Source organism: Notolepis coatsorum, assembly GCF_963971535.1.
Source record: "Notolepis coatsorum genome assembly, chromosome: 10".
In the NCBI taxonomy this organism is placed as follows: Eukaryota; Metazoa; Chordata; class Actinopteri; order Aulopiformes; family Paralepididae; genus Notolepis; species Notolepis coatsorum.
In genome coordinates this window covers 17545408-17572498 of record NC_140174.1, presented here as the reverse complement: position 1 = coordinate 17572498, position 27091 = coordinate 17545408, and the positions used below count along the sequence as shown (strand labels likewise).

Sequence of the window (27091 nt, the reverse complement as noted above, 5' to 3'; positions counted from 1 at the left end):
CCAAACGGTTGAAAATTGAGCAAGCTATCTCATCTAGTGATATATATATCTATGGAAGCCACACTGTGACACAATATATAGATTAGTACTACTGAGTAATAGTGCTAATCAGATGTATACAGAGTTTTAATATGTACAGTGATACAGGTATAAAGACACTATGGTATTAAGTTATACTGACCAGCAGCGTAACTAGTAAGAGTAAGGGATATGTACAGATATAGATATAGTATCTAAAGATATGTAAACAGAATTATATGCAGGTATGTACAGAGTAGACAGATGTGTAATCGGATATATATATTATACTGTATATATCGTACAGTATGGGTAACAGAGCCTATAGGGTGTAGCCAGGCAATGGAGGTTGATGTTAATATATGTTTTGGGGCAAAATTCAAACAATAAAATGGTACAGATTGTAGCTTTACAGTAACTGACGTGTTTCTTCCACCAGGTGTCACCAGAGTGTGTCGCTCCTCATTCTCCTGCTGGAGGGAAAAAGGAACCAGCATGACCAGAACACGGGTGTTTACATTTTTTATTTTATTTCTTTCATGTTTTACATAATATATATTTGTTTTGAAATGTTTTAAATTAGTACACTCATTTGAGTAGTGGACAAGGGGTAGGATGTGTAGATAAAAGGTATAATGTGTATATGGTATAATGTGTAGATAAATGGTATAATGTGTAGATAAAAGGTATAATGTGTAGATGGTATAATGTGTAGATAAATGGTATAATGTGTAGATAAAATGTTTTTGTTCATATATTTATCTTATATCAACACATAGCAACTGTTGTTTTGCACATAGCAATGTTGTCTCTTCCATTGCCATGTGCATTGGTACTTATTAACACAATGTGCATTGATCACTGTTGCGTTATATCATTTACATGTCTGCTACTTTAATATTTACATTATATTACTTTATATCACTAGGCGATGGCGGAAATTTCGAACGTTACTATAGCTACTGATGACTATTCTTTTACATTAGCCATATCACGGCAGTTGTTAAACACTCAAGCATAATTGTATTAATCAGCCCACATTACAGTTATATGTTGTCATGTATGTCCTGATGAATTGAAAATGGGGGACCCTGATGTGAACAAGACGAAAGTCTTTCTCTGGTCTGTGTGTATTGAGCTGTACTGTATTGTACCCATTCTGCAATCTGTTAATAAAGTTTTCAATCAATCAATCAATCAATCAATCAATCAGACAACACTTTATATTCAATATATATAATAGCATTTCAGGGGAGTGCATGGCAGAGAGACAGCATTAGTCAGTTTTTCTGTGGACTGTCCCATAACCTAGGATAAGTTACAAAAAATATTAATGCATAGGCTAACGTTACATACTGTAACATTTACTGTATGTATGCATTCATATTTTTCTTGTGCTTCTGGTCATGGTCATAAATACACACATCTTAATGCTATCTATAAGACATTCATACATGCACAAAGTGAATATGGAAATGCAGTGAATATCATACCTCAAGCTGTTTACTCTGCATTTCTTAGCATTTACATTTCATACTGTAACCATTGATGTATTATAAAAGCTCTTATAATACATCCATGACTAACTTAAACGCTGTTCACACTGTATATATCTTAGCATATTCATACTACTCTTTTCATTCTGTTAATAATGTTCATACTGTATATCTTAGCACATTCATAAACCTACCTTTACCGTTTATTCTATTTATATATCATACATAATATGCAAGTAAAATTACACTGCACTGCACCGCTTCTTTTGCACTTCTGGTTCAATGCTAAACTGGATTAAATGCTTTTCGTTGTTTCAGTACTTAAAATATATTTGTAGCTAAACAATTATATTTAATTTATTAGCCTATTCGTAATAATTCGTTATTAGCCTAGCTAACTCCGTATTATCTTGGCTTACCTGCAGTGGACGTGCATGGAGATGGAACACTGCGAGCAAAGCAGTCGAAAACGGCGCATTTCTGGAGACTAACAGATGTTTTGACAAATTGCTTGTATTGCCACCCATACTTGCAAATGTTTTATTGCACTTGTGGCAACGTGCGTTGTCGGCATCGACTTTCGTAAAGTGTACCCAGACTTTCGTTTTGTTCTCTCCGCCATGATGATACTAATAATAATAATGAGCGCAGAGCTCGGTCTGTGTCCTCAGCGCTTCGAAGCACTGAGGACACAGACCGAGTTCTGCGCTCATTATGATTATTATTATTATTATCATGGCGGAGAGAACAAAACGAAAGTCTGGGTACACTTTACGAAAGTCGATGCCGACAACGCAATTTGTCAAAACATCTGTTGTCAAAACATAACATTAGTCTCCAGAAATGCGCCGTTTTCGACTGCTTTGCTCGCAGTGTTCCATCTCCATGCACATCCACTGCAGGTAAGCCAAGATAATACAGAGTTAGCTAGGCTAATAACGAATGATTACGAATAGGCTAATAAATAAAATATAATTGTTTAGCTACAAATATATTTGAAAGATGACAGCCCGCCACGCCTCCTCCCTCTCCCTCCACCACCAGCCTCCCAGCCAAGCCAAGTCCCTTCACCCTAGCAGCTAGGAGGGGGGCGTACTAGCGTAGGTCAGTGGCCAATCAGAGCGCAAAACGGGAACCCGGAAACACGAACGCGTTGGTAAAAGCATAGACGCCCGTCGGATACTATAATAAACCCCTATTCAGGCAATTATCTCATTTAGACATTACCCTACATTAACCCTAACCTTAACCAAAACCGCTCTCAAAGAGCACCTACGGGTGGCTGCAATTAGATACTGGCCCCGGTAAATGTCCAACCCCCCCAAACCCATGCACCCAGAGCCCTCCAATGTACAGTTTCTTCCCCTTCGAATGTATATATATTTTTTATGATCTCTCTTTCAAACAGTACTGTATATTTGTATGTCTTGTAAGTTGTATGTCATAAATGTCTTGATGAAACAGTACTGTATATCTGTATGTCATGTATGTCATAAATGTCTTGATGAATTGAAAATGGAGGACCCTGATGTAAACAAGACAATTAACGTCTTTCTCTGGTCTGCACCCCTTAACAATTGTTTTTTTTTAAAGATTTTATTTATAGCATTTTCAGCTTTTTTGGTCAACGCAGGACCGACAGAGAAGAGAGGGTGAAGCGGGAGAGGAGGAGGGGAAGACATGCAGCACATGGCCACCGGGTCGGGGAGTCGAACCCGGCGCGACCGCTTCGCGACTCAGCGCGCTATGTGGTGTGCTACTGGAGCGCCCTCCCCTTAACAATTGTGTGTATTGAGCCGTACTGTATTGTACCCATTCTGCAATCTGTTAAATAAAGTTTTCATTCATTCAGCTGGCCGTGACATGGATTAGGCGACAGCACTGAACAACAGGCTGCCTACTGAACAACAGGCTGCCTACTGGTAAGTGTAGTTCTTTTTTTTACGACAAATTAAAAACCTTATAACTATCTTTATTTCAACCAAAAATGCTTAAACAATAATGTTAGTGGTAGAAGGGAACTCATTTTGTGCAAAAATGGAAGCTTGTCAATTTCCATGCGGCAGAATTGTTACAATAGCCGATAATCCATTTTCCCAATGATAAATCCTTATACGGGTGGAACAACCAGTGACGTCAGACTACACCTCCCTATTGAGGCACATACAACATGTTGGCATTGCCCACACAGTGCTTGAATAATATGGCTTATCCACACAACTAGGAGAGCTCAGCATTAGTAGAGAGAGAGAGAGAGAGAGAGAGAGAGAGAGAGAGAGAGAGAGAGAGAGAGAGAGAGAGAGAGAGAGAGAGAGAGAGAGAGAGAGAGAGAGAGAGAGAGAGAGGGGGGGGGGAGTGAGGGAAAGAGAGAGATAGAGAAAGACAGTGTGAGAGAGAGAGAGAGAGAGAGAGAGAGAGAGAGAGAGAGAGAGAGAGAGAGAGAGAGAGAGAGAGAGGGGGGGGGAGTTAGGGAGAGAGACAGAGAGAGAGCATTAAAAGAGCATTTAAATTCTATAATCACCTAAAAGAAAGTGACCCAGACACACTCCATAACAAAGCCCTCACCTACAGAGAGACCCTCGAGAGATGCCCACTCAGCCAGATGGTTCTGGGACTCTGCTCACAAACACAAGCAGAGCCACCATGACAGAAACCACACTGGACTAAACCAAATTATAAGAAAAACTAAAAGAAAACAATCTGACACATTGGAAAGAATCAACCCAAAACCAGAGCAAATTCAAATGCTATTTGGCCCTAAACAGAGAGTACACAGTGGCAGAATACCTGAGTGCTGTGACTGACCAAAAACTAAGAAGATCCTTGACTAGGTACAGACTCAGCGAGCACAGCCTAGCCATGGAGGAAGGCCGCCATAGGCAGACCTGGCTCCCAAGAAAAGACAGACTGTGCACCCACTGCACACAAGAAGAGGTGGAAACCGAGCTACACTTCTTAACAACCTGCCCACTATACCAAGACATCAGAGACATATACTTCCCACAAATTGCAAACACCCAAAGTGAGTTTGAAAACATGGAAAATAACTCAAAACTCCCATACATTCGGGGAGAAATACAACAATGTGCAATCACAGGAGCAAGATTTGTGAGCTACTGTGACAAGAAAAGGACATCCAACGGAATACAACCACCATAAAGTCTGTCAATCATACAAGAAATTCCTTCTGTAATGTACTGATTTCTTTTGATTTCTCTGTTTGATTGTTTTGATTTGTTTGGCTTTGGCAATGTAAACGTATGTTTCCCATGTCAATAATAAATACATTTTAATTGAATTGAATTGAATTGAATTGAGCGAGAGAGAGGGAGAGAGAGAGAGAGAGAGAGAGAGAGAGAGAGAGAGAGAGAGAGAGAGAGAGAGCACTACCCCTGCCAGCAGTCACGTCATTGGAGAAATGTTTCACGACCAGAGTAGAGCTTTATTCTCCCTGAGGGGCAGCATGTGTTGCAGCGTAGTTATGAAGAAGGGACACGATGAAAAGATATTGAGAATAATGAAAATATATTGAGAGTAATAAAAAGATATTGAGAATAATACAAAATATATTGAGAATAATGGGCACAATATCAAGCAACATGGACACAAAATGAAAACAATATACAATATTAATATACATAAGTGTCAGAGTTGGTGTTACTGGCATCAGGAAGTCGACCGCTATGTACATTATCTGTATGTCATGTATGTCATAAATGTTATGAATTGAAAATGGGGGACCCTGATGTAAACAAGACGAAAGTCTTTCTCTGGTCTGCATCCCCTTAACAATTGTGTGTATTGAGCCGTACTGTATTGTGCCCATTCTGCAATCTGTTAATAAAATGTTCAATCAATCAATCAATCAATCAATCAATCAATCAATCAATCAATCAATCAATCAATCAATCAATCAAACAGTAAAGTAATTTAGCCGCCTGCTACTGAATATACAGTGTGATCATGGTGTCTCTGACTAGCTGAATATACAGTGTGATCATGGTGTCTCTGACTAGCTGAATATACAGTGTGATCATGGTGTGTGTCTCTGACTAACTGCTCTCAAATGACCAACACTCCCAGAGTTGGAAGGGAGGCTCTTCACAGCATCTCGAGAGTTGCCCGTTTTGGAAAATTTGCAACCACTCTCAACTTTCATCCATACATCTGGTGGGTTCAGCCTGGGGCTGCTGTCGAGGCGTCCGTTTGTTACGGAGGAGTTAGGGTTAGGGTTAGGTACACGTCTGTCTGTCTGTCTGTCTGTCTGTCTGTCTGTCTGTCTGTCTGTCTGTCTGTCTGTCTGTCTGTCTGTCTGTCTGTCTGTCTGTCTGTCTGTCTGTCTGTCTGTCTGTCATGCTGTCTGTCTGTCTGTCTGTCTGTCTGCCTGTCTGTCTGTCTGTCTGTCTGCCTGCCTGTCTGTCTGTCTGTATGTCTGTCTGTCTGTCTGTCTGTCTGTCTGTCTGTCTGTCTGTCTGTCTGTCTGTCTGTCTGTCTGTCTGTCTGTCTGTCTGTCTGTCTGCCTGTCTGTCTGTCTGTCTGGTTGTCTGTCTGTCTGTCTGTCTGTCTGTCTGTCTGTCTGTCTGTCTGTCTGTCTGTCTGTCCTGAAGACACATTTAATTTAAATCGAATTGAAAATCATGGTTGAGAGATGGTCAAGTGTGCGACCATTTTAACTGAGGGGTTTTGGTGTATTGGTTAAATAATAGCAATAATAGACAAAGATAATCTGTAGAGCTGCTGAACGAAAATGGAGGAAAACCAAGCTCACAGTCCACTGTGATATATATAAGGAAGCCATGACTGCCTATAACAAAGAAATACAAGTGGCAAGAAAGGACTACTACTGCTGTCTGTCCTGCGAGACTGTCCGGCTCGTGAGTCAGGTCTGTCACTCAGACACGAGGCCTGGGAGCCTCTGGGAGAAGAAGCAGAGCGGAGCCTCTCGCTCGGAGACCCGGGGCTGCATGTGAAATTCCCGACGCTGTCGCGAGGGCGTTCAGGGTCAGAGGTGAGGGAGGAGGAGGAGGAGGAAGAGGGTTCGGGGTCAGAGGTGAGGGAGGAGGAAGAGGAGGAAGAGGGTTCAGGGTTAGAGGTGAGGGAGGAGGAGGAGGAGGAAGAGGGTTCGGGGTCAGAGGTGAGGGAGGAGGAAGAGGAGGAAGAGGGTTCAGGGTTAGAGGTGAGGGAGGAGGAGGAGGAGGAAGAGGGTTCAGGGTTAGAGGTGAGGGAGGAGGAGGAGGAAGAGGGTTCGGGGTCAGAGGTGAGGGAGGAGGAGGAGGAGGAAGAGGGTTCGGGGGCAGAGGTGAGGGAGGAGGAGGAGGAAGGGGGTTCGGGGGCAGAGGTGACGTGGGAGGAGGAAGGGGGTTCGGGGGCAGAGGTGAGGGAGGAGGAGGAGGAAGAGGGTTCGGGGGCAGAGGTGAGGGAGGAGGAGGAGGAAGGGGGTTCGGGGGCAGAGGTGAGGAGGAGGAGGAAGGGGGTTCGGGGTCAGAGGTGAGGGAGGAGGAGGAAGGGGGTTCGGGGGCAGAGGTGAGGAGGAGGAGGAAGGGGGTTCGGGGTCAGAGGTGAGGAGGAGGAGGAGGGGTGTTCGGGGTCAGAGGTGAGGAGGAGGAGGAGGGGTGTTCGGGGTCAGAGGTGAGGGAGGAGGAGGAGGAGGGGTGTTCAGGGTCAGAGGTCAGGGAGGAGGAGGGGTGTTCAGGGTCAGAGGTCAGGGAGGAGGAGGGGTGTTCGGGGTCAGAGGTGAGGAGGAGAAAGGGGGTTCAAGTTGGACAATATCGGAATATCGGTATCGGTAAAAAAGCCAATATCGAGCATGATAGGTAGTAATATAAGTATAGTAGCATATTAGTATAGACATTTAGCATGATAGGTAGTAATATAAGTATAGTAGCATATTAGTATAGACATTTAGCATGATAGGTAGTAATATAAGTATAGTAGCATATTAGTATAGACATTTAGCATGATAGGTAGTAATATAAGTATAGTAGCATATTAGTATAGACATTTAGCATGATAGGTAGTAATATAAGTATAGTAGCATATTAGTATAGACATTTAGCATGATAGGTAGTAATATAAGTATAGTAGCATATTAGTATAGACATTTAGCATGATAGGTAGTAATATAAGTATAGTAGTGTGACGGAGGTCCGTAAGTAATATCCACAGTTACGATGAACGTGTGTTGTGAAGTGACTGTGACTGTGGCAGTAAGTGCAAGTTAAACTCACTTACCATTAAAAGACACATAGACACGTTACCAAGAAGTGAATTCACCTCTTGGTATAGCGGTCTATGCTTTCGGCCGCGGCGTGGGAGACCCGTGTTTGAAACTCCCTCGAGGCATCGACACAACGCAGAAGGAGTAACATATGATCGGTCACAGTAGCATAGTAGTAAGGTGCAATAAGCATAAAGAGCCAAAGGCATTAGAAGGTTAATTTATTTAAAAGTAGTAGAAAGAACCATCACAGAGCCATCACAGACCCACCATCACAGACCCATCACAGAGCCATCAGAGAACAAGCTTTTCCACAATACGGGGCCTTTAAACAACAGGTTTGGAGGTGAAAACAAAGACTGATCACATTTAAAAAAACACGAGAGCACTTTCCCAATCTGCGTCTTGGCGGAAATGTACGTCTGAAACGCGGAGGTCAATATTAACCAGGAACCATCTTTAAGATGAGAACAGGAAGAGGCTCAGAGAGAGAGAGAGAGAGAGAGAGAGAGAGAGAGAGAGAGAGAGAGAGAGAGAGAGAGAGAGAGAGAGAGAGAGAGAGAGAGAGAGAGAGAGAGAGAACAGGAAGAGGCTCAGAGCCCCGGAATGCCTTCTGTGATTCACAAGAGGGGTGTGTGTGCGAGTGTGTGTGTGTATGTGTGTATGTATGTGTGTGTGCGTGCAAGTGTATGTGTGTGTGTGTGTGTGTGCGTGTGTGTGTGTGTGTGGGGGGGGGGGTGTTGTCTTTCAAATTAAATTTACCATTTAATATGAAAGATGAAAGACACCCCCCCCCCCCACATGTGATACTGTCTGAATGTGCAGAAACAATATGAATATGAAGCAGTTCAATGATGGAATGAACTGCCCACCACAGTTAGGACAGCCGAAACCCGTCCAATCTTTCGCCGTCGACTAAAGACGCACTTCTTCAACCATTATCTAAAAAAGATAAAATAAAATCTAACCCTAACTAACCTTACTGTCATGTACTTGTCCTAATAAACTAACCTACACTGTAGCACTCAACACTTTGATGAACATTGTTACTCAGGGGCGCCCAAGTGGCGAACCATGTAACACGCTGCGTTGCGGAGCGGTGACCCGGGTTCGATTCCTGGTCCCGGTGTCCTTTGCCGAATGTCTCCCCCCTGCTCTGTCTCCCGTTCTTCCTCTCTCTCTTTCTCTCTCTACTGGACTGCCTGGTAGTAAAAAGCAATAAATGCTAAAAAATAAATCTTTAAAATAAAAATAAAACATTGTTACTCAGCTGATAGAGTTGTGCCCTTCCTGATGACTTGTCGTCAGGCCTGGACTGGCCATCTGGCATACCGGTGGGCCGACGCATATTTGGGCCGTTATGATTTGATAAAAATATATATATATATTTATAAAAAAATATTATTATTATTATTTTCTTTTAAACTTTTTTTTTTTTATTATTTGGTCAACGACCGGCCCACTACTAGGCTGGGACAGCGGCCCATTGGTACTGGTACACTGGGCTGGCCCAATCACATATCTTACTAAGCACCCATGCAGGTACATGACTGAGAGGGGGCTGTGGTACATGACTGAGAGGGGGCTGTGGTACATGCAGGGGTGCAGTCGTGCACACACGCGGTTACACGGCGTGTTATTAGTAGTCACTCAGGGCAGAAGTGCGCGCAATGATAAGTACCCGGCCGTTGTAGAAAGCTACCCGGCCGGCGGCCGCACACTTCTCACCTAGACTTTGCATAATAATAGGAACCTACGAGAAGGTGGGGGGCTGCTTGATCTCCATTGTTATGCATAATAATCATCTGTTCTGTGCGCAACTGAGGGAACACGTATGCGCGTGCGCATGCGCGGGAGCGCGCATGCACGTGGCGTGTAACCAGTTCCCATATTACGACTGCACCACTGGGTACATGACTGAGATGGGGCTGTGGTACATGACTGAGAGGGGGCTGGTACATGACAGAGGGGGCTGTGGTACATGACTGAGAGGGGGCTGGTACATGACTGAGAGGGGGCTGGTACATGACTGAGAGGGGGCTGGTAGATGACTGAGAGGGGGCTGGTATACAGGACTGAGAGGGGGGCTGGTATACATGACTGAGAGGGGGGCTGGTACATGATTGAGATGGGGCTGTGGTACATGACTGAGAGGGGGCTGTGGTACATGACTGAGAGGGGGCTGTGGTACATGACTGAGAGGGGGCTGTGGTACATGACTGAGATGGGGCTGTGGTACATGACTGAGAGGGGGCTGTGGTACATGACTGAGAGGGGGCTGTGGTACATGACTGAGAGGGGGCTGTGGTACATGACTGAGAGGGGGCTGTGGTACATGACTGAGAGGGGGCTGGTACATGACTGAGAGGGGGCTGGTAGATGACTGAGAGGGGGCTGTGGGACATGACTGAGAGGGGGCTGTGGTACATGACTGAGATGGGGCTGTGGTACATGACTGAGAGGGGGCTGTGGTACATGACTGAGAGGGGGCTGTGGTACATGACTGAGAGGGGGCTGTGGTACATGACTGAGAGGGGGCTGTGGTACATGACTGAGAGGGGGCTGGTACATGACTGAGAGGGGGCTGGTACATGACTGAGAGGGGGCTGGTATACATGACTGAGAGGCGGCTGGTACATGACTGAGAGGGGATTGGTATACAGGACTGAGAGGGGGCTGGCTGGTACATGACTGAGAGGGGGCTGGCTGGTACATGACTGAGAGGGGGCTGGTACCATGTATTGTGCATCATTGTAGGTCAAACCATTAAAAAGTTAATTTCCACAGCAGCCATTTTGGATTTTGGTCTCTCACAAATTTCCCCCGCCTTTTAAAAAAAATACACCCCGGCTAAATTAGTTGACAAATCCATTGAGAAATGAAGTGCCACAAATGACCCAACTACTATGTCCATATCGTATCATCATAATATTATTAAAAAAATCATTAGGATAAGGGTTCCCTTGATAAAGATGCATGAAAAGGCTGTATAATATACAACACCTGTAGCTCAACTGCAAAAACTGCTTTTTGTATTTGGAAATTAAAAACACATCGTAAAAACAAATTATCTTGACTATTTGTATTCCTGAGGATATCACCTAAAAGCATTAATTAAAACACTTATTTCCAAGGTGGTCCTCGATGGAAGACATAAAAACACAGCACATAGCCTACTCAACTGCAAATTTTTGCTCAACTGCAAAAATGTATGCCTATTTATGTATTAGCCTACAGGGAAAAACACATTCACAACAGGCAGCACAGTTTATTTTCAGCCAAGTATGGTAATAAGGTAACTATTACGATATATATGGTATGGATTACTTACTCTTATAACTTATTACTATCTGTGGTAGCTCTAGTCTCCACCTACACAAATAGTTTTTGTGCTGTCCATTGATCATGCGCCTTCACATGGTAGACACATTAACTGTAGGTCAAACTCCCCAAACAAACAAGCACACCATTGATTTAATTGCCATATAAATCACATACAAAGATCTAACTATTACTCCTCTCTGAACATGAATATAAATCAAGAAGGTGATCTATTAACTGTGTAAACCTTATGCAATATTCATCATTGATATTTGAATACTTGAAATCTCTATGAACTGAGTAGTTAGTATCAAATGAAATACGATTGAACAGCTCCATGCATTCATTGAATAAACAACTATTTGCTCATTACCAGTATGGTATTGTTTAAATTGTACAGCTTTTTGCACATCTTTGTCAGGGAATTCCAACAATTCTGGACCTGAATGTACCAGTTAATTGTAATCATCTCTCTCTCTCCTTATGTCTAGTCAAGCCAGGTTGTGGAGGAGAGAGACAGGGATGAACAGGCTATAGACTACTTTGCCCATCCTGAGCCTGCTATGATGCAGATGTTTTTACATCACCACCCAAAACAGAATTCAGCCAAGAGTGAGTGAGTACACTGGTCCACTTGCACTGGTACACTTGTCCATGGCACTTACTACCCAGCTTTGTAGTGGTTGGGAATAGTACAGTAGGTCTAAGGGACCGCAAGGATGGTGTACTGGTGGGTGGTGTCCGACCGATTATGGTGGGCCGGTCTGGGCCAAAAATGCCAGGGCCAATTTTTGGTCCCAGTCCAGCCCTGCTTGTCGTACAGAACTTGTAAGTCGCTTTGGATAAAAGTGTTCAGTCAAATGACTAAATGTAAATGTGAAGCCTGAGAGCCTTAGAGAGTCAAACACTTCACTCACTGTATTATATTCCATTTGTCACCTGCAGGTTGTATTTTCCTTTACATAAATAAACACATTTCCTCCATGAATTGAAGTTCACCAAAATGCAGGAAACGAAGTGTTTGACACTCAAAACGTCCTGAGAGAGGACACCCAGAACCCCCGCTTAAAGTGTCCCCCCCAGTGTTGAAACCAGACATACGGCCCTGCCCATCACACACACACACACACACACACACACACACACACACACACACACACACACACACACACACACACACACACACACACACACACACACACACACACACACACACACACACACACACACACACACACACACACACACACACACACACACACACACACACACACACACGCTTGCACACACACACCATTTGTAGTAAGTCAATCCACTCAATTCTACCGCTACCTCTTTGAAGGGAGTCCCCCCCCTTCCTGGCAGCTTGGAAATGACAACAGAGAGAACGATGAGAGGAGGAGAGAGAGAGGAGAGAGAGGAGAGAGAGAGGAGAGAAAGAGGAGAGAGAGAGAGGAGAGAGAGGAGAGAGAGGAGAGAAAGAGGAGAGAGAGAGGAGAGAGAGGAGAGAGAGGAGAGAAAGAGGAGAGAGAGAGAGGAGAGAGAGGGGAGAGAGGAGAGAAAGAGGAGAGAGAGAGGAGAGAGAGGAGAGAGAGGAGAGAAAGAGGAGAGAGAGAGGAGAGAGAGGAGAGAGAGGAGAGAGAGAGGAGAGAGAGAGGAGAGAAAGAGGAGAGAGAGAGAGGAGAGAGGAGAGAGGAGAGAGAGGAGAGAAAGAGGAGAGATATAGGAGAGAGAGGAGAGAGAGAGGAGAGAGAGAGAGGAGAGAGTGAGGAGAGAGAGGAGAGAGGTGAGAGAGAGTGAGGAGAGAGAGAGGAGAGAGAGAGGAGAGGAGAGAGATGAGAGTGAGGAGAGAGAGAGGAGAGAGAGAGGAGAGAGAGAGGAGAGAGAGAGAGGAGAGAGAGAGGAGAGAGAGAGGAGAGAGAGGAGAGAGAGAGAGGAGAGAGTGAGGAGAGAGAGAGGAGAGAGAGAGAGAGGAGAGAGAGAGAGGAGAGAGAGAGAGAGGAGAGAGAGAGGAGAGAGAGGGGAGAGAGAGAGGAGAGAGAAAAAGAGGAGAGAGAGATCACAGGAAAGTCTCACTTTCCACAGCCTTTTCTTTTCACATCAGTGTAAACAGGGTGTGAGTCTCACTTGCAGACCAGATGGAAAGATTGCCGTGTGATTCGGACAGTGTTGTTTACCTTGGAGGGACTTGAGTGGCTGCGAGGCCTTGTGATCTCATGACAGCAGCCTGTTTTCAGTTCCTCGCAGTAAGTCAAATGTTCAGAGGTGAACTCCTCCTGGCCGCCTGTCTGTCTGTGTTGATTATCTTTCATTGGGGTTATGTAATTGGTCCTGTCTGTGTGTGTGTGCGTGTGCGCGTGTGCGTGTGCGTGTGTGTGCGTGTGTGCATGCATGCGTGTGTGTGTGTCCGTCTGTCTGTCTGTGAGTGGTCGAGTTATCTCGATAAGTAATGGCCGGATTGGCATGAAGGTTGCTGTGCACGTTCATGACCCCAAAGAGGAAGAACCCTATAGATATACGCCTATAAATAACCCTCTATGTAGAACCAATATACACTTCAATAACTCTTCTAAGACCCGGGGAGTCATGTGATGGTTCTAAGACCTGAGGAGGGGTCATGTGATGGTTCTACGATCAGAGGGGTCATGTGATGGTTCTAAGATCAGAGGGGTCATGTGATGCTTCTAAGACCTGAGGAGGGGTCATGTGATGGTTCTACGATCAGAGGGGTCATGTGATGGTTCTAAGATCAGAGGGGTCATGTGATGGTTCTAAGACCAGAGGAGTCATGTGATGGTTCTAAGATCAGAGGGGTCATGTGATGGTTCTAAGACCTGATGAGGGGGCATGTGATGGTTCTAAAACCAGAGGGGTCATGTGATGGTTCTAAAACCAGAGGGGTCATGTGATGGTTCTAAGATCAGAGGGGTCATGTGATCGTTCTAAGACCTGCTTGGTCTGCAAGATAGACTTCACATGGAGTTCACTCAATCAACTGGTCTGACGTTTGACGTGAGTAGAGATTAGCGTAATTAAATGAGATCTGCATTTTTACATTTGAGGAACTAAGTCACACTGTGCACCTAAACGCACAAAGAAGTACATTTCAAGAGCAGTCGAGAGCGAACCAAAATAGTCAAAACAACAGACAGAATACACCATTATACTCAGATCGTTTTTAAATGTCATAGTTTTCATGTGATGTAAATGTTCATAGCGAACAATGAAAACAAAGATGGCGGTGAGTGGAGTAGTTGTGCTCTTGTGATTGGTCGAAGATTTGTCAAGGCTTATGGATATTGTAGCCGTTACCATGGAAACGAGTAAAGATTACGATATACAACAAAGATTACTGTAAGTTAAAACATTTACATTTATTGGTTGTAACAGTAAAATAATGAAATAATCTGCACCTCCGAACACAATACCGTCTGGCTGTAAGTACTGATGTCATCACCGAGCGCATGGAGGGAACCTCCCTCCCTGGTCTAAATAATCTATAATAATAATAATAATAATAATAATAATAATAATAATAATAATAATAATAATAATAATAATAATAATAATAATAATAATAATAATAATAATAATAATATAACGACACGTAGCCTCACTCAGAAGAACTAAATTGAATGTAAAGACCTGCCGACTGAAGCTTCTTCCTTCTCTTGCTGCATTTAAAAGTATGATCTCCGACCGCTGTGTGTCGACTTGTAACTGTCTCTTTATTGTTTATTCTTGTTTTGTAATCTTGTCGTCGATGTAAATGAGGGAAACCTCAGTGTCTTACGTACAAATTGAAATAAAGGTTTGAAGTTAAATGAAATAAAACTACAATGGGCAGGTCATTTGAATCTCATTATGAATTGAAAATGGGGGACCCTGATGTAAACAAGACGAAAGTCTTTCTCTGGTCTGCATCCCCTTGACAATTGTGTGTATTGAGCTGTACTATACTGTACCCATTCTGCAATCTGTTAATAAAGTTTTCAATCAATCAATCAATCAAACCTGATAAAGTCAGAGCCCCCTCCCCCCTCCTCATGTGTGTTTGGAAGGCGTGACAACCTTCGACTGCCGTTGTCTGACATGTCAGTGGCTGCGTTCAAACTGCAGGCCTAAGTGCTCCATTCTGATTTATTGCTCAGATCTGATTTCTTTGTTTGACTGTTCACATCATTTATTTTTATGTGGTCAAGATCAGATTCCAGTGTGAACTGGTCACTTTGCTCCTGAACTGACCCACATGAATTTACAAGTTGAATGCAGGTTTATATATCTTTTGATGTAGTGGATAGGTATATTATCTTTTGATATTGATAGATCATTTATAACATATTAATATGATATTGTAAGGAAGGGGCAAGACCAGATAAGCTTAGCTTCTTTCTGTCCCTTCTCGAACAAAACCATTTGTCTTGAGCTATGTTGATTATTGCTTCCATGTCTAGGAAGATATATTTTATTTTATTTAGTTTTTTTTCTATTTAGTTTTTGTTATTTTTTGTTATTACAAATTTGTGTGTTTGTGGTTGAAATGTTCGAGATAAATAAAGATCAAATCAAATCAAAGCAGTGGAAGCCAGCTAATTAAAACAAATCAGACCTGCTGTATCTGATTTAGGACCACATACTGTAGAAAGTGGCCCAAATCGGAATTGAAAAGATTAGATTTGTGTGATTTGTGCTGTTCACACTGATCTGAGTCGAATAGAAAAGAAAAATCTGATTTGGGCCACTTGTTTGCCTGCAGTGTGAACATAGCCAGTCCTTTGTCAAGCAGGAAGCTGGATCACACTCAGTAGTTGAGGGACATATCTCTGACAATAATAGAGCACATTTTACTCTGAAGTAAAGCATGGCATCAATACAAGAGAGACGCAGAGTGGAATTCCCCTTTAAGGATATTAATGTACTAATATTCTTGAATGTAAACATTCAACCATTTCCTAAAAGAGACAAAAGAAATGTGTTTTTACAAAAAAGACGAATTTTTAATAAATGGTGTATAAATTATTCTCTAATAAATATTACACTTATTTTTTTTTAAACCATCATTCACAAACATCCCATAATAACCAATGCAACATAGAGAGCATTAACGCTAAATGTGCGATTATTTATAATATAAAAACAGGTTTTTCTTTTTCTATCTACATTTGAGATGAAACACATGGTGCAGACTACACATCAACTCTTTAGAAGATTCAGCCTCATCTACGTCTAGATTTTGTCACTTTTCTACTCGATAAAATCTAACGTATTGAACACATTACATGTGAAGCGCACGCAGTCGGTTGTGTGAGTGCATTGGTTGTTAGAGCGGACAGACACACAGAAGAAGGCAAGACAGTAGAAAAAACTCTAAAGCAAACTGTTCCGTGACTTTGAAACCGATCAAAATGTGACAGAACGGAAGAAGAAACCGATCAAAACACAACAGAACGGAAGAAGAAACCGATCAAAACACGACAGAAAACGGAAGAAGAAAACGATCAAAACACGAAAGAACGGAAGAAGAAACAGATCAAAACATGACAGAACGGAAGAAGAAACAGATCAAAACAGATCACTATACGACACGAATCCGTCCGCAATCCAACCGCCCGGTCCGCGTGTGACGCCTGAAGGGACTTAGGGCACGGATCCAGTACTTTATCACCATGAAAAACATGTCTCCGCGGTTATGACGCCGAGTCTTATCGTCCCCCGGCGTCTGATTGGCCGTCATGTCCTTAAGACGCGTGGGAGACGTAACATGAAATGTGATCTTAATCCTCCGAGAGCAGGTCACCAGTCCAGACTGAAGTCACCAGTGGACATGATATAAACAGGATATGGGTCTATAGTTTATATACTGTCTGGATATCTCTTCCTGGATGTCAGTGTATTATATACAGTCTAAACCCTCCGGTCATCCACCGGTAACGTTCACAACACAGTCTCCAGCTCCTTCAGAGACAAGGTGCTTCCCGGGTCCTCTGCTCCCAGAGAGTGGGTGGGAGATGTCTGCCCCGCCCCCCCTCCAGGCCCCGCCCCCCCAGGCCTCCTGGCGGCGGGCGTCTCCGTGTCGCTGGGCACGTAGCCGGGCAGGCTGGTCAGCGGGTGGAAGGAGGCGAGGGGGCGCTGCTGCCTGGCCCCGCTCCCCGCCGCGGCCACGCCCCCCGCCCCCGCCGCCGTCGTCGCCACGGGCCCACCCCCGTTGAGGGAGAGAGCCCTGGGATTGGCCACGGAGAGGCTGACGCTGTGGGTGGTGGTGTGTGACATCATGCCGCCGTAGTAACAGCTGCCGCCCCCGCTGCTCGTCACCCGGGCCTTCTGCTTGAGGTCCATCGCCAGGCTGCGCCTCAGCCACGCCTTCTTCACCTCCGCCTGCACCTGAGAAACGAGGGGGCGGAGCAGAGTCTTTACGCTCAGTCCTTCAGTCGCTCAGTCCTTCAGTCGTTCAGTCGTTCAGTTGTTCAGTCGTTCAGTCGTTCAGTCGTTCAGTCGTTTAGTCGTTCAGTCGTTTAGTCGTTCAGTCGTTCAGTCGTTCAGTCGTTTAGTCGTTTAGTCCTTTAGTCCTTTAGTCCTTTAGTCGTTCAGTCATTCAGTCATTCAGTTGTTTAGTCGTTTAGTCGTTTAGTCCTTTAATCGTTTAGTCGTTTAGTCGTTTAGTCGTTTAGTCGTTTAGTCGTTTAGTCGTTTAGTCGTTTAGTCGTTTAGTCGTTTAGTCGTTCAGTCGTTCAGTCGTTCAGTCGTTTAGTCATTTAGCTGCCGCTAAGTTGTGTACAACAGGTCAGCAGGAAGGGTACGACTCTGGCAGCTAAGGATAAGAAAGATTGTTCTTCAAACAGTGTTGAACTTGAGTGCTACAGTCTTGAGTGCCTAGTACAGGAGTGGCCAACCAGTCAGAGACTAAGAGCCACAAAAATTACTGTGGTACCACAAAGAGCCACACCATATACCAGCGTTTCTAAACCTTTTTTTTCAGTCACGGCACCCTTCATGTGTTTATAGGTCTCACCCTCTGGCCTCTGAAGTTGCTAATGTCTTTTTTATTTGGGCCTCACAGGGTTAAAAGTACCCTGTGAGACCCACGGTTGCAAAATTACAAAATCACTTTTAGCCATTTAAAAAAAGAATGTTTATAGGGCGGTCAGGTGGCGTAGCGGAGATTGCGCTCGTCACCAACGCAGGAGATGCTGGGTTCGAGCCCAGCTCTCGGCGTTGCTACCAGCTTGGCTGGTCGTTCATACTAATACAATTGGCAGTATTAGGGGGTGGGAAGCTGGTGGGTGGGAAGCTGGCGTTGTGGACAGCAACGCCTACAGGTCAGGTCTCGGCGCTTGCTCAGCGGGGGCAGGACTTGGTGGAGATAGTGTGCCCTCCGACGCGTTACACTTCACCAATGAGAGTCCTCGCTGCCAAGTGAAAAGACGTCACTGGCAGTCGCCACACGTATCGGAGGAAGCATGCGGTCGGCTTCGGGACGCCCTTGTACCGACTCGTAGGAGAACATGCATACAGCAGCCAGGTAGGGGAGGGGGGGAATTGGCACGGCGACTAAATTGGGACGGGAGAAAAACAGAAAATTGGAGAAAGAGAAATACAAAAAATAAAATAAAAAATAATAATGTTTATTTAAAAAATGTTAAGCACATGTAGGCCTATAGTCAATTGGTCCTGTTGTTCAGCCTCACAATGCTATTTGAGTAAATGTGTTTATATGTCCCACCCTCTGGCCTCTGAAGTTGCTAATGTCTTTTTAATTTGGGCCTCACAGGGTTAACCTCTTAAGCCCGAGATATACAGTAAAAGTGTATATTTTCAGAATTACGTTTGTTTACCAAATATTTTAACTGTTATTAGTGAAATATAGGATTATAGAAATCTCAGGGCATTGAGTCGGAAACCGGCGCATATTGACAGGAGGAAGTGGCACAGCCAAAAGTGAGTGTAGTCTTTTGAAGGAAGAGACTCAGGGCTTTCGAATTTCGAAAAAAAACTACCCTACCCCAAAAAAGATGGCAGAATTCAGTACTGTATCTACAAAACCTTCTGTTTATTTATTCATTTGCTTAGATTGTTCCGGTCTGGTCAATTTTAGCATGGTGTTATTCACAGTCAAAGATAAAAAAAAAATTAAATAGAATTGATATTCTCCTTTGGTTCATTACAATTTACTCAAGCCTAGTAACAGACACACTATTTCTGACACTGATCCATATAATTATGTCCCTAGATTCAGATCCCAAGAACATGCAAATGGACCATTTAAAAAAAAATGCGAGCCGCGGGTTGGCCACCCCTGGCCTAGTAGAATAGACATATAGCATAGTAGGTTGTAGTATAGGCATAGTACATAGTAGTATAGACATAATAGTACATAGTAGTATAGACATATTGCATAGTAGTATAGACATAGTACATATTAGTATAGACATAGTACATAGTAGTATAGACATAGTACATATTAGTATAGACATAGTACATAGTAGTATAGACAGCTACAGGCTAAATGTAATAAATAGTCATTGAATGGAAAACGTACTCACCTCCCCGTTGCAGAAACAATAGATGAACGCTACAAAGAAACCCTATAAAATAAGATAAAGAACAAAGGGAGGGGGGGCACACATAATTAACAACTGTGTGTGTGTGTGTGTGTGTGTGTGTGTGTGTGTGTGTGTGTGTGTGTGTGTGTGTGTGTGTGTGTTGTTTTACAGTACGGTGTATCTCACCTGGGAGGAGTTGAAGAACATCTCGTAGTGCATCTGCACCTGCCACAGCAGACCGGTCACCTCAGTGTAGGGCAGAGCCATGAACACCATGTAGTGCACTCCAAACAAGGGCATGAGAACAAGTGTGGACTTCAGCAGCTTCCTGTAGGCAGGCACACACACACACACACACACACACACACACACACACACACACACACACACACACACACACACACACACACACACACACACACACACACACACACACACACACACACACACACACACACACACACACATGAGATATAAGATATTAATGTCTTCACCCCCCCGGGGCGGCATAGCAACAGGGGGGGAGGGGGGTACAACTATGGGCAGGGTAATAGTAGAAAGACATAAATATAGGCAATAGGCAAAATTAGATCTGAATATAAAAATATGAGAAAAATAAACAGTGTAAACAAAAGTGCAGATGAGGGTCTGTGTGCCCTATCGGTTATATTATATGTTACAATAAATATAGGCAACAAAGAATTTGAATCTGAATATACTGTGTATACTATGCGTAAGAGTAAAAGTAAATAGTATACACAAGGTGCCTTGAACAATGCGATACAAGGTTGTACGATAGGAAACCAATGTTCTAATCACTCGTGAATGGATGCTGATAGAAGGCTGTCATGTGCAGTTTCTACACGTGCCTCCTCCTTTTTAACCCTTTCACTACCACACTACAGAAGGTTAACCCTTTACTACCAGAGTGTGATAGTAAAGGGTTAACCTTATAGTGTGGTGGTGAAAGGGTTAACCCTTTCAAATCAAAGCTGGACGTCTGCACTTAAAGCACATCTTGATTGTTTCATTTCAAGTCCTTTGTGGTGCACAGAGACAAAATTGATGACAATTGTGTCAATGTCCGAATATTTCTGGACCTGACTGTATATGTATGTGTATGTATGTATGTATGTATGTATGTATGTATGTATGTATGTATGTATGTATGTATGTATGTATGTATGTATGTATGTATGTATGTATGTATGTATGTATGTATGTATGTATAATGTATGTATGTATGTATGTATGTATGTATGTATGTATGTATGTATGTATGTATGTATGTATGTATGTATGTATGTATGTATGTATGTATGTATGTATAATAATAATAATAATAATAATAATAATTTAGGACCTGCTCCGAGGTCATCATTTGGCACACATGCGAACCATGCATACAATGCGTATCTGCGATTAACCCATCCCGTCGTCCTTCCCCCCCAAGGGCAGCCGGGAGCAGACAGGCGCCACGTGAGCCGCGCCAGGGGACCAATCCAAGTGCTCCTGTCCGTCTTCGTCAAGGACGCCACAGCGTTAGCGATCTTGTTGTTGTGCATGTTTTTCCATTGGGTTTATCTTATCGGGGGGGGAAACCCTTGCGAGCACGGGGAGAACATGCAAACTCCACACAGAAAGGCCTGGGAGATACCCCACCTGGGTAACTGGCATCATGGAAACCTGGTCCCCAAGCGGGATTCGAACCCTGGACCTTCTTGCTGTGAGGCGACAGTGTTAACCACTACACCACCATATGTATGTATGTATGTATGTATGTATGTATGTATGTATGTATGTATGTATGTATGTATGTATGTATGTATGTATGTATGTATGTATGTATGTATGTATGTATGTATGTATTTATATATAAATGTATATATGTGCATATGTAGGTATATAGTTGTATATATGTATAAAAAATGGCTAGAGGAACTATACAGGGTAACAGAGTTTTAGCAAATATTAATAACTAAGTAAATGTTTTCAATATAAGTCTAGTAATGTATGAATTAGTAAATAAAATATAGTATGTTCTGATGGGTAAATAGGGGTGGGATTAAATAAGTGTATGCTTCTTCCCACTCCTTTTCAAATATGTAAAAAAATATATATAAATTTGTTTGACTTTTTTGTTTGTTCTTTGTAATTTTTTATTTTGTATATACATTTATTATTTGAACGGCTTAAGGCTATATACTTGATGTTTGTTTGTTATGTTGCATATTTTAAATAAACTTCAATCAATCAATCAATCAATCAATCAATCAATCAATCAATCAATATTTCTTTTTCAAAATGATCTTTTAGCATTTTTACAGCTTTTTCCTGGTCACGCAGGACCGATAGAGGAGGGGGAGAACGGGAGGAGAAGAGGGGAAGACATGCTGCAAATGGTCACCAGGTGTGGGAAGCGAACCCGGGACGACCGCTTCGCGACTCAGCGCACTATATGGTGTGCTACTGGAGCGCCCCTCAATCAATCAATATTAATGACACTGTATGTAATGTTGCTGCTCGGTCACCTACCGGTACTGCTGCCGCGGGTCCAGTTTTCCCGTGTTGGTCTCCCACAGCTTGGAGGCCAGAACTCGTATGATGTTGAGGAAGAGGAAGAAGTTGACCTGCGGGAGCAAAACATAAAACGTAAAGTCGACACACAGCGGGTCGGAGGTCATACTTTTAAACACAGCAAGAGAAGGAAGAACCTTCAGTCGGAGGGCGTTCCAGGTGTTGGAAGCATCAAAGGAAAACACTGTTTTTCTGGTTCAGAGCAAACTGGAGGAACGCTAAGAACCAACCAGTCATTTGAACGTGTAGAATAGGTTCCAAGACTCCAACAGTGTTGTGATGTAAGAGGGAAGTTTACCAATGATGTCTTTAAAATTAAACAAATACCAATGATAGCTACGCTTTTCAACCAGAAAAGGCCATTCAACCTTTTCATAAAGGACACAGTGGTGGGTATCATATCTATTATAAAGAACACAGTGGTGGGTATCATATCTATCATAAAGGACACAGTTATGGATATCATATCTATCATAAAGGACACAGTGGTGGGTATCATATCTATCATAAAGGACACAGTGGTGGGTATCATATATCATAAAGGACACAGTGGTGGGTATCATATATATCATAAAGGACACAGTTATGGCCGGGTATCATATCTATCATAAAGGACACAGTGTATCATATCTATCATAAAGGACACAGTAGTGGGTATCATATCTATCATAAAGGACACAGTTATGGGTATCATATCTGTTGTGAAGGATCAGATTAAACCGAATATGTATATTTATTTATATATATATATTTAATTGTATTTGTATATCGTTTGATATCCCCTGTATATTCCTTGTACAATATGCATTGAATATCCCCGTTTCTACTAAACAGCCCATAATAGTTTCATTCTACCATTGGACGAGAACCTGGCGCCAGGTTGCCATACCCCTAGGTCCAAGTTCAATCGTGCCGCCTAACATGTCGAGGCAACCCCCGGTTCCGCGCAGTAATATGCCGGGCGAAATACGAATGGTACTATTTGTTCATAGCGCATATATATATGGCGCTCGTAAAGTAGAACTTTCTTTTAGTCCAGTTCTTTACCCTCCAACAGAGTGACAGACGCAAAAGCCTCCCCACGACGCACGTGCGGTGTAGTAGGGCCTACTTGGCCCAGAATAGGCATTGAGATATCGTGTAGATTAATAGTTGAATGGTCATAGTTTGGCACCATACCGTCGAGTTGGACGTATTCTATTAAGCTAATAATAGTCTATTTATGTATGGTGCATCGTTCGGTTCGAGTCCTACAGTTATCAGTACCCCCATCGTTCCTGACGTTATCTGGACGCTTATCCAGGCTGGTCAGACCCCTAGTGGTGATTGCATCCGAGGAGCTCCGGGTCAAGAGCGACTGGACCTGTATATTGGATTACTCTACCCGACGACGGCGAGCCTTCCACGGCTCTTGGATTATGCTTTGTGTGCTTTGATTATTCCATGGATAAAGGCCAACACTGTCGAGTGTTGGAATTACCCCCCGGAGAGGACTCCAGGTGAGGCGGCGCTCTACACGTGAGGTCACACCACGTCTCTCCGTTGTGGACCGGCAGATACCGTTCCACAGAGGGTCCAGCTGTATTCGTCTGCGGCCCGAGGTTCTGTGGGCACTGTGTCCAAGACTTTGGATTCTCCCAAGACACCGTCGGCCAGATGGGATACCGCCAGCGGCTTCTCTAACCCCCCCCCCTCCTACTGTCTTACAACCAGCGGGACCCCCCCCCCCCCCCTTAGTGTATCCAGCTATAATCATTTAAGTACCATCGCTATTGTTTCCTAAATATTCCAGGTTGTATACTTACTCCCTGCGCAACCAGAGATTGGACATTCAATGTTGATTTACCTACGAATACTCATTTGCCATAAAAGTGCATATTCAATATTTCAAATCATAAATGTAATTAAGTGAATGTTGTATACACCTTTTGCTGTATTAAATATTCGATTTGGTACATTTGTGTTGGTTCGTTTCATCAGGTGGGAAAGTGTTCATCATACTTATATCTTGTACTGGGTGGCCAGAAGTTAAAGTACATGAGGTAGTGGTATTAAATATCATATCTAACAATACAGTCAGGGAATTGTACCCCTCAGCTACAATTGGTCCTTCGAGCCGGATGGTAACTAGTGTAATATTAATATAGTGTTATTAATATCGAAATGGCCTATGATGAACACTCCACGAAACGATCCTCCTAACCTAGAACGCCCACGGCGCAGATGACAGACACCTCAGTACTTAGAGGCTTACACTGTCAGTCAACTACCTAGCCTTCGACAAACGGTAAACGTGGTAAAAGTAGAAAGTAAAATTATGTCTGACCTTAACGACCAGGTTTCCCCGACCACAGAGGCCCTAGTAGGTCCTAATGTAACTGACCAAGCCCACGGTGGGGACCAGGAGGGAATTGACATGCCTTTACCCCCCGCCACTACTAAAGAAGTAGTCCCCGACACGCCCCGGGAGGAAGACAACCCTACAGAGAGAGAACTCTGCACGGAAGAAGAAGAGGAGAGCGCCGAGGAACTAGAGCTCCAGGACTCCCCAACGAGTACCCCCAGGAGCGGTTCACGCAGGAGCGGCTCACCTCCACTACCGCCTTCCCCCAGCAAAGCGGAGAGGATACTACAACAGGCGTTCCTCGTCAGCCTGACAGCCTCTACCGAACGCGATCGGCTCCAAGCACAGACGCTTAGCGAGCGCGAACGTCTCCAAGCACAGGCGACCAGCGAGCGCGAACACCTCCAAGCACAGCAACGGAGCGAAGAACAGCGCACAAGTCTGGAGATGAGACGCTTCCAGATGGAAGAGAATATGGCAAGAGACCGGGCCGACGCCCAGCGCACCGCAGCCGGTGCCCAAAGAGACGCAGAGCGCGACAGACTACAAGCGCAACTAATAGAGCAGCTGATCAAAAGGACAACTCCCTCTCCCTCCGCCAGGGGCTCAAGGAACTCGTCGAGACAGCAGTCAAGAGCAGCGTCACCGCAACGAGCAAGCGACCCTGAACTTGACCAACAGACCGAGTCTAGACCCCCCGCAGATCCCCTTCCCATACCGGTCCAAGCGAGACCCAGCTACAAGGAAGGAGCGGCCTACACTGCGGAGAAGCTAAATAAACGATTACAGGATCTGGAAGATTTGATAGAAGAAGAAGAGGGAGAAGAGGAGAACCAAGCCCGACGACAGCACAGTACTCCACCGGACCAGGAGGTCCCATACAGTCCAGGCTATACCCCCGCGGCGCTGCGCTACAGACCCCCGACTCTATTTACGGGTGAGCACGACGCACGACCAGCCCCGAGGAACAGTACCTGGACCAGCGGGCCATGGTACCCTGCCAGTACCAGCCCACAGCGAGGCGCAAGAGGGGACTCGCCCAGGAGGTCTCTCCCCCAACGCTCGCCGATGTATCAGCCATCCACGGCGTCATACAACGCCACGCCGTCATTCCCAGACTTCGCCTATGAGAGTCGAGCACAGTACACGGAGCTCCGGATGTGTTTAGAGACAATGATGGTGGATGTCGCTGATGAACGCCACAAGTATGCAATATTATTGAAGCACCTGAAAGTACCGCGAGCGCACAATATAGCGCTAGCCTATGCTACCTCCTCGACCCCATACACAGCGGCCCTTGCAGCGCTGGATCAAAGATATGGACGTATATGGGATTACGTAATCCAGGAGATAAGGCATATTGACCGCCTACCCCCAGCCACAGACAATCGCTCACTAGACGACCTGTCAATCAAAGTGCAGTCCCTGGTGGGGATGCTGGGAGCTCAACGGGAGAAGGGCAGGCATGAGCTGTACGCCAACTCTAACGTTGAGAGGATTTTGGAGAAGCTGCCACCCGCAAGACAGGAGCGCTTTCGGCGGCAGAGGGACTACCGAGATCCCGACGGCCCCGAGCCATCCCTCCTTGATTTGGCCGACTTCCTGGCGAGAGAGGTCAGCAGCTTACGACTGGACACCTTCGGGCGGAGCACGCCAAGCTCCAGAGAGGGACCCAGGAGAATAAGTGATGGAAGAAGATCGGTGACTGTCATGCACCAATCAGAGTCAGTACCGAGCAGTAAGAGTCACAGCACCCCCTCGAGAAAGGAGAAGTGGAAGATAGCGTGTCCCTACTGTGAGAAAGAACACTGGCTGTCACAATGTGACTCATTCACAAAGATGAATGCAGAAGAAGTGAGCCAATGGATAAAGTCCAACCGGCGCTGTTATCGATGTGCGCGGCCCCACATGGCAGCCGAATGCCGCCTAAAGAAAAGGTGCAGCCGGTGCGATGGAGCCCATCTAGATATACTACACGATAGTAACGGAAGACGGCCTATACCTGCACCACGGAGCGGCACCAAGGCAAGTGTCATGTACATTGACCCCGCCAGCAGCAACGGAGCTCAAGTGCTCTTAAAGGTAGTCCGTGTGACATTGAGCTACCAGGATAAAGTCATGGACACTTACGCCGTCCTTGATGACGGGTCAGAGAAGACCCTTCTGCTCGCCTCCGCTGCGACTCAGCTGGGACTGCGGGGGAGCAAGAACGAAATGACGATTCGGACAATAAGAAGAGATTTAAAGACGATAAAGGGCGAGAATGTCTCCTTCACCATCGCAGCCAACGGGCAGCCAGAGCGACGGTACAAGATCACAAATGCTTTCACCAGCCAAGAAATAGGACTCTCGCAGTACACCTACCCTGTCACCAAGTTGATGGATAAATATGTGCACCTGCGCCAATTACCTATCCCGCTCATAGACGGCGCTACCCCGACCCTGTTGATAGGCTCCGACCATGCAGAACTCATAGTCCCGATTGACCGGGTCCATACAGGCCCCCGAGGCTGTCCTGCAGCAGTCGAGACCCGCCTAGGATGGACATTACAAGGCCCCCTTGCTAAATCTCTCAACC

At 44.6% G+C, this 27091-nt stretch overlaps 1 protein-coding gene across 1 annotated transcript in view; it reads right to left on the bottom strand.

The window, feature by feature from the left end:
* Positions 1-16986: 16986 nt before the first annotated feature.
* pth3r (parathyroid hormone 3 receptor) overlaps positions 16987-27091 on the bottom strand; it is a gene marked incomplete at both ends in the record, with an annotated part of 50314 nt that continues 40209 nt past the window's right edge. Inside the window, 4 exons of the mRNA XM_084322937.1 lie at positions 16987-17433; positions 19593-19634; positions 19779-19920; positions 22128-22222. Of these exons, the coding sequence (XP_084179063.1) occupies positions 16987-17433; positions 19593-19634; positions 19779-19920; positions 22128-22222 (726 nt within the window). The remainder of the gene's footprint in view (positions 17434-19592; positions 19635-19778; positions 19921-22127; positions 22223-27091) is intronic.